Source organism: Drosophila bipectinata, chromosome 3L (genome assembly GCF_030179905.1).
Source record: "Drosophila bipectinata strain 14024-0381.07 chromosome 3L, DbipHiC1v2, whole genome shotgun sequence".
NCBI lineage: Eukaryota > Metazoa > Arthropoda > Insecta > Diptera > Drosophilidae > Drosophila > Drosophila bipectinata.
Window position 1 is genome coordinate 21,466,550 of NC_091738.1, and position 16,153 is coordinate 21,482,702.

Sequence of the window (16,153 nt, forward strand, 5' to 3'; positions counted from 1 at the left end):
GCTACGAAAAAGTCAGCACCCCCACCAAAGGACTGGGTAGGACTTTAAAGTTCAAACGCTTTTATTGGTTTCTCAATTGAATGCATTCAGTGTGCTACTTTTAATTGGTTTACAATTCTTTGTTGTCTTAAATGGTAATGATATTGCATATGCCACACAAACTGCAGTTGGCTTGATTTTTGTTTGTTATATAATTGAAGCTTTAAAACCTTGCACAAATCATAGACATGGCAAAACAAGTGGAAATAAAATCTCTGCTTTCGATCAATACTTGCTATGTGCACTTGCTTAATGCTTTCTACTACATATCGGTATAAGTTAACATTTGATTTTAATTCTCGATCGGATTATCCCGCGTGCTCTTGTTTCACTCAAACACTGCCTCAGAACTTTGGTTCCTTTCCGCCTCTAACCCTGCTAAGCTAACTACTACTGGATCTGTCTCGATCTTATACAATTCTCTATAATCTGGCCACACTCCCCAAGGCCGTTCCGTTCGTCCGTTCTGCTCGTCCTTTGTTTACTATTTTGTTGCTTTGGAAAAGTTGTTGTTAACGTTCTTTTGTTGGTCGCACATGTTTCGAATTGGCTTGTCAGTTACACTTGTTGTTGTTGTCAATGTGTTGGTGTTATCTTAGTGTGTTGTTGTTTGCCTTTTGTTGGATTTTGTTGTATCACAGCTTTCTTCACTTTTGCTCTTATAACTTTTAAGCATAACTTGCATATACATATATAAACATTGTTGTTAATGCACGGCTGTATCTTGTCGCCTGTAGCCTTCCCCTCTTGGCTCGGGTCAATCGTGTTGTTCCACAATTCCTTCCGAATACATAAATAATATATACTTTTTCAATTTTCGACATCGAGCTGCGCTTACATTCGATGGTGTTTTTTTCGGGCTCATCACTTATCTTAAACTCTGTTGTTGTCACAATTTCCGTAGTGCTTCTGGTTTTCTGGTTCAGTACATACGTTAGCATGTGTGGAATGGTTTACAAAATTGTTTTCTGTCTCTTCGAATTTAAATACAATAAATGGCGTATAAAATATATATACTTCTTGTAGTAAGTTTACAAAAAGAACGTTACTCATATACAGCAGCGTTGGAAGTGACTCTAGTGTAACAGAAAAATTAATACTTTTTCATTTTTATATTGATTGTAATTGAATGAATCCATTGATTAGGGCCCTCCTCAGACTGACGAAGGCTGGACATTGGGGCATTGATCTAACTGATTTCCGAGTGCTTTATTTCACAGTTACAGGTTGAGTAAAAAAAAAGGGGTTTTTCCAATCTTAAAATTAAATAAAGTAATTAACATTTTTGATTATTCTTCGGGTCAATATATTTGGCAGCCTATATCTGCGAAATAAAGCCTTGGCTATAATTCCACATCCCGGGTTTTAGGCCCTGTTTTTCCAATGCTTACTACCGTTCTCTTTGCTTCAACAATGTGCTGCTTTGGATAGAATCTGCACTCGATCTTGTTCTTGGAAGCGGCATGACACTTTTATCACATTTTTTGTTGGTGTTGCTTGATGGTACGTACTAGACTTAAATTAGGTTCACGGCCACGGGAAAACATGTGTCCTAATGCAAGGATATTGAATATCTGACGGGTCCCCCGACACACTATTCCCCTTAATCCCAATCGTGGCCGTGTTACAGTTGCTGTTTGCTGCTTGACATTCTTCGATTGCTTCGCTTTTCACATGATTGCAGTCGATTTTAAAATTAATATTCGCTATTGCAGTTCATAACAAAAATTATTACATGCATCGGTTACATATACATACATACAAATATAGATGGTCGATTGGATAGTTGTAGGAGTTGTCTTTGAGATCTATTAACCCAGAACCCAGTGCTCCAGCTCCAACTCCTCCAGCTGCTCTGACAACATAGCCAGCACTCTCAGTCAGTCTTCTGTTTCAATAGATTTTTGTTTTGCTTGTTTAGATTGTTACATTTGAGCAAGTACTTTGTGGTTGCTGTTGTTCTCTAAATGCTCAGCATGATCTTCAGGTACCATTGTTGTTGTTATCGATTTGGTTGTACTTGTTGTTTGGTAAGCAACTCTGGAGGATGAGCAGCACTCGTGACAACACGCTGCTGTTTGTGCAAACATAGGTTAAATATAGTACATAGTTGTATAAATTAATGCCTGTGCTATAAAATACTTAAAAGTTGGTTTTTGGGGTTTGCATTTTGCCTGCCATTTTGACCGGAAGCTGTCATTTTCTGGCCAACGCATGTACAGCCCACGCGACTTTTACTTTGAAACCGTGAAAAAGTCGCAGCTTAATTCGCCTAGAGTTTTAACAAAAAATAAAATGTAAAAAATGTATAAACCATGATGCATCTTTTGAGTGCAATCTCTCTCTTTTGTCCTGCGACTTTTTCACGATCCTAAGGCAAGGAGTATTGATGTATCTTACATCCTTTTAGTCTTACATAGAGTTTGGCTAATTGTGGGTGTTGTATTTGTTTACAATTTGCTTTGCTGATGCTGTTCTTAATATCACTTTAAACTACACAAATGCGGCGCTTAGCGAACGAGGATCGAGCTCTCGTTGTTGGTACATTTGCTTATCTGGTTGTTTTGTTGTTTATCACATTGGGCGCCGATTTCCGTTTCCGGTTCCGTACTTATTCACACTACTACAAAGGTTAACAATTTGTGCCAATTGAGTTTTGAGCAAACAATTTGACATTGGTCGTACTTTTGGTTTTACAAACATTCTTCAACGCTTTTTCTTTTGTTTTGTTTCGTTTTGTTACTTTTTAACTTAGCTAACTAGACAATTCGCTTAACAATTTTTTGTTGTTGTCGTTTTTAGGTTTTGTTTTTGTTTTTGTTTCTTTGCTATGTTTATGAGAGTTGGTTGTCACAAGTCTCCCACTGGCTACACTTCGCACTCGCCTTTCGTTTGAATCACAGTTGTTGTTGCTCTTAAAATGATGTTTCTCTAGCAGGTTTCAACAAACTCATTTCGCCCCCCTTTACACATAATTACATAAATTTGTCAAGTGCTCAAGTCTTTTGCTTTGCTCCTAAACATTCTTTTCACCATTTGCTCGCTTGGCCAAACAAACAAAGGTTGGTATGATTTTGATTACAAAGATTAAAAAATTAGGAAATTAGGTAGCTTCTATGAAACGCTTGCCAATGAGTGTTTGCTTTACATAAATTTTGATAACTTAGTTTAACGGCTGAATTTTTGTTTTTTGGTTACATTTCTCTGACGGGTTCTTGTTTAGCTACGTAGAATTAAAACATTCAATTTTTTAAATTAGTTTGCATGCGCCCGAGTGGATCACGTGTCATGTTTGCACTTATGTATATCTCTTCACCGATGACTTGACTTTCTTCAGTTTTTGGTTATTTTTGAGTTAGTTCCTAATTCGACTTTCACTTACTGGCTGAGGTCTTGGCGAAGCATTTCGTACACGAACTGGTCGCGCATTCCGTAGTCAAAGGCCAGCGATGGGGGCAGCTTGTCGGGGGTGGGTGACCACGCCTGTCCCAACAAGGTGCTGATTTCCTGAAATGCACCACAAAAAAAAAAGAGTAAAGTAACGTAACAGAAAGATATACCACTACTCACCTCATTAAGGGCGTTCAGCGAAGCTGGGGAGGCCCATTCGATCAATGAAACCTCCAGGAGTTTCAGCTGGCGACCCCTAAGCCGGGCAATGCCCACCAAGTTATGCGGATCCATCACGTAGCCGTGCACCACGATCTCCTCCAACTGCTTACAGCGCCAGGCCATCATTACGAATGGGTCCTGGCGCAGGAAGCCGTGGCGGCCGTAGTTCATGCGACTGGAATGCTTGTACGACGAGTCCACGTAGTGGATGCTGCGGAGCGTCTCGCGGTTATGCACCGACATCCAGTCGAGGGCTTCGGCGTTCATCAGTTCACAGAAGAGCAGCCGCACGTGGGTCACCGGCATGTTCCGGCGGAGGACGCGGTGCTGCAGCGTTTCAATGGCCTCGTAGGCGTAGACAAGTGTCAACACCAGCTTGATGTTCGAAAAGTGAGCTGCAAAATTGGCCCAGGCCGATTCCGATACGCCGGGGTGTTGCTCCTCCTCAGTGTCCAGTCCGTGAACCGCGATAAGTAGCTTTCGCAGCGGCAGCACCTGAATCGTGTGGAGCAACTCGTCGCATATGGTATCGTAGTCTAGGGATAGCACCTGTAGGGCAGCACACTTTTGCAGCAACGTCGTGTCTATAGTGAGGATTGGGTAGTGACTAGGGTCGTATTTAATGCTGGCTAGGGTGAGCTGCAACAGCTCCTGTGGTTTGCCCATCGCCTTCAGCAAGTCATAGCCATAGTAGGTGAGGGCTTCGATGGCACCTAGGTCCAGAAGCTGACAAGGATGACGCTTGCGGTTGAGAAAGAGCTTAAGCGGCTCTACGAAGCACCTTTAAATGGGTATAGATTAAAAAAATTGATTATAAATCCGTTTGATTACTTACTGCTCAATGGCCGCTAGGTGCTCGGTGTGCATGTTTCCCACTCCGACTAGGCCCACATTGTGTGTCTGGAGACGCAACCCCTGAATGTTATCACAGCGTGCCACTCTGCAACAAAAAAAGGTTAATTTATCAGACTCATTTTTATAGTTTCCTTGTACTTACTTGTATAGGAGCGGACGCATCTTTTGGATGTGAAATGCACTGTGAAAGTCAAAAACCACAGTCACTTCCCTGGCCAGGTTGGACATGCAGCGATGAAAAAATTCCAACTGATCATCTTGGGCCAGGTCTAGCTCAAAGCGAAAGTTTCTAAAATAACTGCAATTTGGGAATACGGTTTTATTACTAAAAGTCGTTGCACTCGTATTGGAAGATTTCGAGTTAAAACGTAAATGTTTGCGACAAAAATATATACATATATGTATGTGAATTCCAAATATTAAAATAAATAAAAAAATAATAAACAAAGAAATTGTTTATGTACAACATATACATACATACATATATGTAGTCTATTGACGTCTTTTGGTTTTCTTTATACTGGAAGTATTTAAATTAGTGCCTAAAATGAATACCTGTGTGTTTTTCTACGTAAACAATAGCTATTGCAGCAATGCTAATTACGACATGTCAGCATTTAGCCTTCATTATCTTGACCTTACCTGCTACGTCAGCAGCTCCCTAATATAACAAAAAATGTAATATAAAAAGAAATACTACAATAACTTGGCAAGGAGCCTCTGAAAACAAGTGTAACTTGCCAGGCACGAGCCAAATCCATTTACTAACAAATTTTCGCTGGCTCGGGGAATTCCCCCTATCTTGGGCTCCCCGACCAACACAAACATGATACGTTGCCAAATGCGACGTAGTGCACAGACGTAGTCTGTGTGTTTATCAACCTATTGTCATGGTATACGAGACATGGGCCAGTACAAAGAGTTTTAAACATACACCAAAACGCCCAATAAGCAAAAATTAAACTTTTTCAATCCTCCCACACATACACTCACGCAAGGGCACTCCAACTTACCGTTTCTGAAAAAAGACAGGTCTCCAGGAATAGCAAACACTCGCGGCCGACCGACGATCCTCGGGCGAGAGGTAATCGAAAATTTGATTTAGAGCCACTGCTGGAATTCTGTGCCATTCTGGTTGGCGTTGGCTAAAATTCATTACTTATTAAATATTTATTGCGTTTCAATCGAAAGGTGCAAGTGCAGTGTGGCTAGGGATGTCGAAATTATTTATTTTGTTTGGTAGTGTTGCAAAGGATTGACAGATATCGTTAGCCTGCCAGCAAGTGGGCAGCCTCTTTTTTGATTTTTTGTTGGTTTATTCAGCGCACGGAAAATCCCATATAAAAAGTGGGGGAACCTCAGAATTTTGCTCGATGTCTTGGTGTTTATGCTTCTTTACTCGATTTTTAGCTTTATTACATCATATTTTCTTAGCATTCCTATGGAGGGGCTTTCCTGACATTTCCAATTTATGAACTTCACCCGTTTATTTTCAGCATAAATTTAAAAATAGTTTGACACTAATCGTATTCATTAAACAAATTTAAAAAATTTTTTAATTTATCGACCTCGATAACGTTGATAAAAAATGGGAATCTGACAATACTGTTTTTTGTTTGTTAAATACCAGAAATTTACTCAACTGGGAGTATTTTTAGTGTTGTAAATCTTTCTAAAAAAATGGCGCAAAAAATTCAAAGTTCAAATTGGTTTAAACTAGTGTGAATCTATTAAGCGTTTTTCACCGTCTGGGTTATTCTCGAGTACTTTTATATTTCAAATCTTTGTATATCTTATAAAATAAAAAGTTGTATAATTTTCCCATGATTAAAAGAAGTTTTTACGTATCGAAACGAATGTTTTTATTCAGCATTTTCGAATGCCACGATTTTAGGGTTACTAATAAATACACGCTACAAATGCACAGAAGCATTAATTCAAATTTGTTTAAATTTAGACTTAACATTAGGATTTGATTATTTTTTGAGCAAAATTGCATTTCAATTTTATACAGCTGAGAGGGGATGAAAAGGGGTATGAGAGATGGGGAAACATTAAATAACATTGCAAAATTGATTTCGCTACAAAAAATAATTCCTCGTTTAAGTACACATTAATTTAGCCAGCCAGCGCAGCTCCGCTCCGACCCAAAACTCGCTCAGTTCTTTTGGTTGCTGTTGGTGTTCCTGGTGGGTGGGGGGTTTTTTGTTAGTGCCCCGCCCCACTCCTAAGGTATCATATTGGGCTCCTGGGCAGCTCCTGTCGAGTACTTCGGCTTGCACACGCATCCGCTCTCCACCAGCACGTAATCCTGTCCAGTCAGCGTCACCGGTCCAAGAGGGATGACCAGGAACAGGTAGGGAACATAGGTCTGCGTGCACTCGCCCCGAACCACATCGCACTCGGAGGATCTGTAAAATGGAATTCATTAATATATTAAATGAACACTAGAAACTACTTATACTTACTCGCACACTTCGAAGACCACTTGCTGCAAAAGATCGGGGAACTTCTGGACAATGGTCACGGGCTGGCCGGAGGTGAGACTCACGCCGTACATGGGCGCCGTGGTGTTGTAGCGGGTCTTGCAGAGCCGGGCCGGCGTCTCACTCTTGCACTGGTGCGCCGGCGTGGCGTTCTTCAGCGAGCGACCTGTCGATTAATCAATCAGTGAGTCAATCAATCAACCGCACCGGTGGACCCAATGAGTGGACAAATGACCCGATCAATTGCCATCGACGGCCTGACCGACTTACCGTAGCGACTGCTTCCGACGGCCTCGTTGTTCACCTCGTCGTAGGCCCTCAGCAGAGCACTGGTGGTTATGGCGGGGTCCAGCGTGCTAGGCAATTTGCTCTGGCGGCCACGTCGCGAGTTTCCGTTCCAGTTGGAGAATGTACGCGCCACGGCCGCACTGCAGCGATTCCACATCCCAAGTAGGGGGCGTTAAAAAGAAAGTTACCGCGGCCTGACCGCACTCTCTGACTCAGACTCACCTGGGATACGGCGCATTGTTGGGGCCCAGACAGTCGGGCGAGTCCGTGAGCGCGTCGCCGGACAGGTACTTCAGGCCACGCCCCCCGGCGCACCGGCTAGGCGCATCGTCGCTGCTGTAGCTCGGCCACAGAGCCGCGTTGGCGCAGGTGAATGCGGTGATGACGCAGAGAGCCGTTAGGTGCTGCAAAGATGAAGTGCGGATGTGGGTTACGAAACGGTTAGGCGGTGGAATAACTTTTTGCAGGCTTAAGATACGAGAGGTTTTATCTCTTAAAAAGTGTCTCTTGTGGATCACACATTGTATTTATTTGCATCTCAATCTATAAGCCTCAGGACGGAAACGAAGCTTTTGATGCTTACAAAAAAAAGATACCAAAAGATGTAATATCGGCAATAAACTCACAAAATATAAATATTAGTGACTTCTCTCAAATGATGTGCTAACTTGTTATATTTTTATGCCATTTTTCCTTAATAAGATAGTGGAGATTTCTTAAGATAGATAGGGTTGTAGGTTCCAGGTGGGATTCAGATGGGATAGTACACAAATCCAAGACAATGCATTTGGTTTTAAAATATACAATCTATATTTTTGGTTGCAATATTTAAAAAAAAACCTTTAATCATAAGTTCTGGCAAAAACATAAATATAAAGCGTATCAGGTACGATTTAATACTCGAATGTTAAGAATCTAAACTAAGATGCCCAATTGGACTTATTATTTAAAATTTAAGGTTTGCATATAACAATAAATATAATTTATAAGTTTTTCCAAACTACGGCCTTCAAAAAGTTAATTGAAGAATTTAAATTGAAATTTTATATTTCAACCGTCATTATATATTTGTTCTCCCAATTTTCCAGATATGGTATCATAAATCTGAATTCGTTTCATAGTTTAAGCCCGTGCGGATAACGGCAAGCCTATCGCCAGACGGGGCTCTTGCTGACCAGAAGAGCCAACTGGTCCGGCCGGGCCAGACTATGTAGACTCTGGGGACAGCCCTTCCGTAAGTGTTGTAACGTGTTTTATGGCCTGTCGTTTGACCGCTGACCCTGACCATGGCCCAAGAACACACAGTAGTCTGGGGGGATTTTGGCAGAGTTCTGGGAAACGCTCTAAAGGCGCCCAGCTACTGCGGCCGCCATAAAGTTGGAAGGGCCTCGCCCCTGGAGCCTCTGGGGGGTTCGAACTTCGAAGCGATGAAAAGTTTCTATTTTCACATACTTGACCCGCTTAGACCCGAAATCCATAAACAAATTAATTAAGCTCATAAATAACAATCTCGTGAGGCAGGGTACGTGAAAGTAAAAACAAAGAAGAAACCCACATTGGACAGCTAGACGGCAGGAGAAGAAATGATTATACAGACATACAAGATACATTTTTGAGCGGCATGCAAAGCTGACTTCTAATATGGTCTGAACTTTTTATTGCCTCTTCTTGCGGTTTTTATTTAGCCGCGCGCTTGTATTTTCTTTCACTTTCTCTGTGCAGATTTGGCTGCTGATCAAGTGCCCGATCAAGAGCCGAAAACCAGTTTGGATTGAATTAAAATTGCAGCACAAAATTTGCCATTTTTCTTTCGTGCTCGTATTTGTGTACATACGTACATCTGTACATCGGAAGATCCGAACATACTTAGCTTTCTGCTGAGAAAATCGCTGCACGTACCAACCATTCCACGATAATCGGTCAGGCCGCAGAGTTTCTTTCAGTCTTTGTCCGACTGACTGTCAATGAAAATACGGCAAGTATTTCTTAATTGATATAAATATTTTCTTTCTATTATTGTTTCTTATTGTTGCGTTCGCGTGGTCGGTTCGCACATCTGCTGAACTTTCTTTTCAGTGAGACGTTTGGCCAAAACGCAACGATTCGAGTGGCGGTCGAGGGGCCATAATGGTCATTGCGTGTATATGGTCATGGCATCTGGTATGGTGGGAAAAACGAAAGCGAAATTCTATTATTTAATTCTTTTCACATTCATTACATGAAATTACCAAACCTGTGGGAGCCAAGCGCGGGCCGGAGGCGACGAGCGGGAAAGCCACTTACACACGTGCAGACAGTGAAGCTTGACGGTGCGACACCAGCCACTCTCACCGATCTCGTACCTCCTGCATTATGGCCTTTTGTCAAATTCTGTGGCTCATTAAACGCGCTTTTCTTGTCATTGTCATTTTGTCGGGTCGTCCGGTTGTACCATACGTTTGTTGGTCCGTCGGACTTTCCGTTTTTATGAGTCTTCAGCAATTTCGTTTAATAAATGCTCGCGGTCCCCTCTTAATTCGACATTAAAGCAGACAAGCAGACCCTGGGACCAAAAAGAGCCATTGCCATTTGAACCTGTCACAAGACGTATTTTACCTGGTAATTGCCATCTTGATTGGGTATGTCTCCTAATGAGGCGACTTTCTTAGGTCTGCTCGGGTTCATTGAAGTGATAGCGGCATGACTGTCCCGAATGACCGATCGCAGAGAAATGCAAATACAGTTTGACATCCATAAGTCAAATTGTCAATTTCTGGTATCTGGTAGGGAAAATTCTGATTTTCTGGTAAAAAAAATTAATATCCTGGCAACTTAATTATTTTCAGTTCGCACTTGAATATAATTATACTACCATAACATCTAAATACTCTTAAACATTATTTTAAAACGTTTTGCTTTGTTAATACTAGATAGTAACAGCAGTTATAGGAAAATTTTACTTTTAGCTTTTGAAAATGTCTAACAGATACAGTTATTCTTAAACTGACTTTTGAGAATTTCTAGGTTATGAAAAATTCGTAATTAAAAGAAACCTAGTTAATTCCAGACAATTTCTTCTTCGAGCTATAGAAATGCGCTATTTGACTGAAACTATAGTCGCAGTTTGAACTGTGGAAGACAGTCTGTAATTTCGAGCCGCAGGCTCTCATAATTGGGCTTTGGAAATCGGCAATTCATGCATTAATCAAAAACCCATTGACGAACCGTTGACAATTTCAGATTGCCCCGTCATTAGGCTTACATAACAACAACAACAAAAACATCAACAACAAACAACAGCAGAAAAGACGGCTCAACACCTGAGTGCACTACTTGCTTTTGCGTTTTCTTTGCCTTGATGCCTGCGAATGAGAGGGCAAAACAAAAGCAAAGCAGGCTAGAAAGAACCAAGGAATCCAGCAGAAACAGCAACACCAACACCAACAGCAACAGCAACAACGGCGAAAAGAGACAAAGCGACGAGCAAAACTGTCAAGAGCAGCGGCTCAGTTCGTGTATCAGGTGCCGTTATAACGAGGTTAACGACCCACATCTCCATCTCTCTCGCTCGCTCACCGTTGGAGCCCGGCTCTCGGATCGGGGATCTTTAAACAAACATCGGCGTTTAATAACAAATGAATTAAATTCTAACACATTGGAGCCCAAACAGCTGCAAGAGTGAAAATTGGATTCGGGAAAGCACGGCCAGCGGACAGATTATTGACAGCGTACAAATAGCCGCAAGTGACTGCGACTTGGACTGGGTTCTTGGCTCTGTCGTGGCTGCCGAGATGCACGCGATGCGGCTGCATCTGGAACTGGTTTACTGAATTGATAAGCTTAGCCCATAGCCGCGGGTCCATCTCCGCCTCTGGTCGTCTGGCGAGCTCCACATTCTCAATGGATGTCAGTGATAATGCATTGTGATTGAAACGAATTGGGAGAGAATGGTTTGTGCTGTTGGTGTGGCTTCTAAGCTCGGCCGGCGGCTTCGCTTGACTTGACTGACACAATTTCCCAAAGGCTTTTGTTCGACGATTGTGGAGCAGTTGGTCAGGAAAAGCTGATGACAAGCAAAGGCCAATTGTTTGGTGCAGCACTTGCTTCGACTTGGCTTGAACCGAATCGTTTAGTTACTCGGTTCTACGCCGAAAACATCTATTTTGGAAATAGATTTAATTTTGTAGGTCAAAGTATCCACCCAAATATAAATTTTTATTCAATTTTGAAGATTGTATCTTAATTAAATTCAATTAATTACATGGCTTACAGGAATAGATTCTTAGTTTTAAGGGAAACATAATTTTATTGCCTATTTATTTGCACAGTCTTTCAAGATAATAATAAATAATCATCTATAATAGATGGACTTTAATAGTTTAATAGTTACAACAGGTTTAAACAAGCGTTTTAATATTATTAAAAAAGTTTAAAAAGATTAACTTTTTAAGATTTTTTTTCAATTATTGCTAAGTGTTTCTGAATGAATATTTCCTTCTTTTAAAAAGTAGAGAGGATTCATCGGCAAACGATCAATCATATCGAGTTAGGAAAGGTAAGAGTGCAACCAAGAGCTTCTTCTGCTGGTTCTCAGCACTGATGCCCATTAGACCGTGTTTTTTGTTGTTTTCAATTTTTTCGTTCCGCGACAAACAACAAAGCTCGATGCCGTGATAACCCCGAAGCGACAAAACTTTCAATGGTTTTTTCCTCGAGAAGCAGTCACAGTCGCAGCCACTATGCAGATCACGTTTTCCCAGACCGCAGCCGCAACAGCAAGGAGGGGGGCGCGGAAAGGGCTGGGGAGAAAGAGCGGGACAAGTGCACAGACCCTGACTTCTGCTTCCACCTCCGGCTACGGTGGCCCCTTTCACTCCCCCGCGCAGCGCAGCGCAGCGACGACAGCGGCGCTTTCATTTTTGGACCGCGACCATTGTCCAAACCAGATGGTGGGATCCGAGTCCGATCCGCCGACGAGTCCGTGGAAACGGGGCTAAGAGCCGGGGCTGAGGTCGGTGGACCACTGGTAGAACCGTGGAATTTTAATGACAATCGAGTCTGAGCAGCAACACTTTTACTCATTACGCTCAATAGAAGAGATTTCACTGGATAATCCGGCTCATTATTTCGAGGGCGGGTACTGTTACCTTTTGGCGAAGCACTAAAAACGGCAATTAACATGGATCCGTGACAATATTCCCGGGGTTAGATGCCACCAGCCGAAGCTAATGGGAATGAAGATCTCGGAAATATTTGACCCAGAACTTCAGCAGCACGATGTGGTTAACAGTTTATAATTCCGCTTTGCAAATACTATATAGTAGTTATACCCACCTCGCCGCCGTTGTTCTTCGGGGCTCCGGCCCAGCTCAGCCCTCCGGCTGAAGAACAACAAAGACGACGCGCTTGAATGAGAATTTTCTACCTGTGCGAGTGGGTAGCAGCCAGATTGGGAGACAGACGGCAGCAACCCATAAAAATCAAAGTATGAATATATTTAGCCTACTTTTTATAAAGTTTTTATTTCGCTTTTGCCCCCGGCACGCTCGGCATTCGGGCGTTTAGGGTCTGACTCTCGGCTTGAATCATCCAGGCCCGAACAAGATGATTAAGTTTCTGAAACTCGAGCTCCAAGCTGAGCAAATAGCTGATCGAATCTCGGATCCAAGAAATCACCAATCCGTGTTCAGGGAGGAAGGGAAATCGTTGACTAAGCGAGCGGGTGCGGGCGTGATTTTGCTTTCTACGCTAGCCTCTGATTAGCATTTTTTCGGCTCCAAAGTCGGTCAAGTTCAGAGCCAGTGATTGGGAGATCTTCGGGCTCCATTTCAGGGACTTCGTTTGGCGTCTCACGGAAGAGTAGCCGGTCCCACAGGAATGCATCGCCGGTTCTCAAGCCATAACCCCAATCGCAGGGTCAGATCTCCTGCCACTGCCACATTCCTGAAACCGTGCCATATATCAACCCAGCCCGCTCTCCAAGCCGCGCACTCTGCAGTTGCCAATTCCAGTGCCAGGGCCTAGACGTGACCCGACTGACAAACCATCTATACACACACGTACCCATAGTCTAAGCCTGGTTAGCACGGAGTTAGCGTGTATACGCGCTTGGAGAGCGCAGTCTAGTAAAAGTTATTTGGCCAAAGCAAATTCATTATAAATTCGTCAAGACCGGCCAAAAAGAAAGTCCAAGAAAGGTGCTAATTCATGCCATCGTCCGATTGTGGCGCGGAAATGGGTCGAAGTGGGCGAGCGACGGAGCCCAGCCCGCGGAGTCAACCCATCCCAGTCCAAGTCCCAGTCCCAGTTTATGGCTGGCCGAGTCAACCCATGCCAATCCACGCCAGGCACTTAATGGACCACCGAAGGTGTTGCCTGCTGTGGGCGGGGCCGACTGCATGTGTGCACAGATAGCCACATATGTATATAGCCATGCTATATGAGTTCTTTATGCCATACTGCCATACAGGTTTCCAAAAGGAGTCGGAGTTGGAGTCGAAGTCAAAGTCAGAGACGCGCAGACGCAGAGAACAATGCCAAGTTCAGGCAAAATATAAAAAAGGTGTAAAGCGGAGAGACGTGTAAGAGATCTTGCAGCTGCCTCTCCTTGTGGGCGCTCCGACTTAGTGTCTTTATTTTTTGTGCTTATTGGGGTCACTTACTTTGACAGAACTTCTACTTAAGCACCGGTATTCCATTTTGAAGCTGTGTGTGTTGGCTGGATGGATGGTGATTCTCCGATTCTTGGGTTATTGGCTGTACTTGGGCACTTGGGGTGTTCTATGTGTTGAACGTATCTTGGGTCTTGGCACTACACTTCACGATCGACGGGAGTTACACGGAACGTATCTTTCGGGATCGGTTCCAGCCTCTGATATCTGATCTGTTTCCACTGCCGCTCCGGATCTCTTGGTGGCAACGCGCGACTGACAACCGACCAACTCGAGCGCTCTACCTGAACTGACGTTACCTGGTAACGTTTACCATTCCTTAAGCACTTGGTGCGGTCTTGGTGGCGTCAGCGTCTCCGTCTGCGTCGGCTTCGGCTTCTGCAGCGGCGCATGCGTCGCCGCCTCTTCCACTGGCCGTGGCAATGGGATCTTCGCTCGCCTCGCACTCGTAACCTGTTGCTGTCGTGCCAAGTGTTGCCGCGGCTGGTGCTGTTGCCGTTGCTGCTCTGGCTCCCGCTGTAGCCCGTAGAAGTTGTGGGTGCCGATCTGGATGAATGCGAAGGCCAGGAAGCCGAAGATGTGGCCCTGGCACCCGAGCATTACCGGGCCTACCAGTACCGCAAGGATTACATTTTTCAATTTCACTTGACAAGTGCTGAAAAGAAATTGAATTGCAGTCTAATTTCTTGCATTCCTTTGAATGGCTGGAGACTAGTTTTTAACTCTCCTGGCTTGTCTCCGGTATATGGTTTATTTGAATAATTTCCAATAATTATAAGGCAAAATATATTCTTCAAATTCTTTCAAGTGTAATGAAAATTGTTTACTGTTTTTGAAATGAATATAAAATATAAAATTATAAAATATTTTATTCTCGGGTCACAAAAAGGATATTTTTATGAATATAAAATAAAATTTGTTTAATAGATAATAATAACGTTATTGTACAATATTTTTATTGTACTATTAAAAAGAAAACAATATAATATTTTTGGCAATTGCTTTTATGAAAAAAATCAAATAACTTTAACTTTATGACATTTTTTTTTGAATATAAAGGTCCTATAGTATGTTAAATTAGTACTATAACTTATTTCTAAGACCTAGCTTAAATTTCGTCAAGATAAGTTGAGAACTTTTTAAGAAATCGTGCCAAACGAAATAGAAATAGATATGGACAATATTCTGGAGATCTTTTAGAGCTTCGTAACAAATGAAACTACCGATTTAACCCCTGAGGTTTCAATGAATATTTAGATGCAAGACACTTCACTAGTTAAAGAAACAATTTATTTAAAATTAGTAATGGCCTTTTAAAAAAAGATTGGCTTTGAAAAAATAATCATAAATATTGAGAAATATTTATGTGGGCTGCTCCGACATATTCACGTTAAATTTTTCTTCTGGTTGATGCGGCCCCGCTTCCGACTCCAACCCTTCCGTTTCATGAGGCTCCTCGGGAACCACTGCCATTCGTTGACCGATCCTTGGTATTGCTTGATCGGATAATTCTGCTTCTAGACGAGGACAAATATGAAGCGATCTCATCATGCACCCACAGACTCCACTACACAAGATACATATGCAAAGGAGACAAAAACATGCCAATAGAGAAAAAATTGCAACTGGCAGAAGAATAATTCCCCATGGGCCTTTAAACATTTTAATTAAATTTTATTTTTGTAACAATTTAAATTTTTGTCTCGGTCCCTGAACTACAATAATCGTGGCAGTTAAAGCAACAGCAGAAGCCGATGCAGAAAAGACAACCTATAATCCAACCTATAATCCAAACCGTGTCAGGGATAATTCACACCCTGTTTTTTTTTTAAGGAATCCGAGTGAATAGAGGTTCTTCGATTTTCTTTTCCTCTGGCTTGGATGTGGAGTGCAGTTTTTAAGTTGTTAATGACAGAAAAGTAATCGGCTATAATGTTTAATAATATTCTAAAATCAAATCGTGGATATAACAACTTTCGAGGCTGTTTCTTAGATCTTTTGAAACGAAACTAACCATTAATAACATTACATAATCGATTGGCTGAATACGCTCCTCACGCCATCTCCCTCATTTTTCTGATAATTATAAGACGCTTTTCATTTTCTTTTGGGAAAGTTATCAAGCTATATTAGTTTCAATTCGCTTTGGTTATTATCGAAAAATAAAGAAAACGCCGAATGGCCACAAAAACTTTCATAGTGGCCAAGCGAATGCGCGACATT

At 42.2% G+C, this 16,153-nt stretch overlaps 2 protein-coding genes across 2 annotated transcripts; both read right to left on the minus strand.

The window, feature by feature from the left end:
* Window positions 1–2,751: 2,751 nt before the first annotated feature.
* On the minus strand, window positions 2,752–6,004 carry LOC108129165 (F-box only protein 33). The gene is made up of 5 exons (XM_017247117.3): window positions 5,520–6,004; window positions 4,649–4,804; window positions 4,487–4,591; window positions 3,610–4,432; window positions 2,752–3,546 (listed from the first exon to the last, which is right to left on the minus strand). The coding sequence occupies exons 1-5, from the start codon at window positions 5,660–5,662 to the stop codon at window positions 3,418–3,420; spliced, it is 1,356 nt and encodes a 451-aa protein (XP_017102606.2). The 5' UTR covers window positions 5,663–6,004; the 3' UTR covers window positions 2,752–3,417.
* Window positions 6,005–6,477: 473 nt separating this feature from the next.
* LOC108129188 (uncharacterized) lies at window positions 6,478–14,230 on the minus strand. Its single transcript, XM_017247145.3, has 5 exons — window positions 13,922–14,230; window positions 7,503–7,684; window positions 7,263–7,420; window positions 6,975–7,158; window positions 6,478–6,917 (listed from the first exon to the last, which is right to left on the minus strand). The coding sequence occupies exons 1-5, from the start codon at window positions 13,955–13,957 to the stop codon at window positions 6,734–6,736; spliced, it is 744 nt and encodes a 247-aa protein (XP_017102634.1). The 5' UTR covers window positions 13,958–14,230; the 3' UTR covers window positions 6,478–6,733.
* Window positions 14,231–16,153: the final 1,923 nt, after the last annotated feature.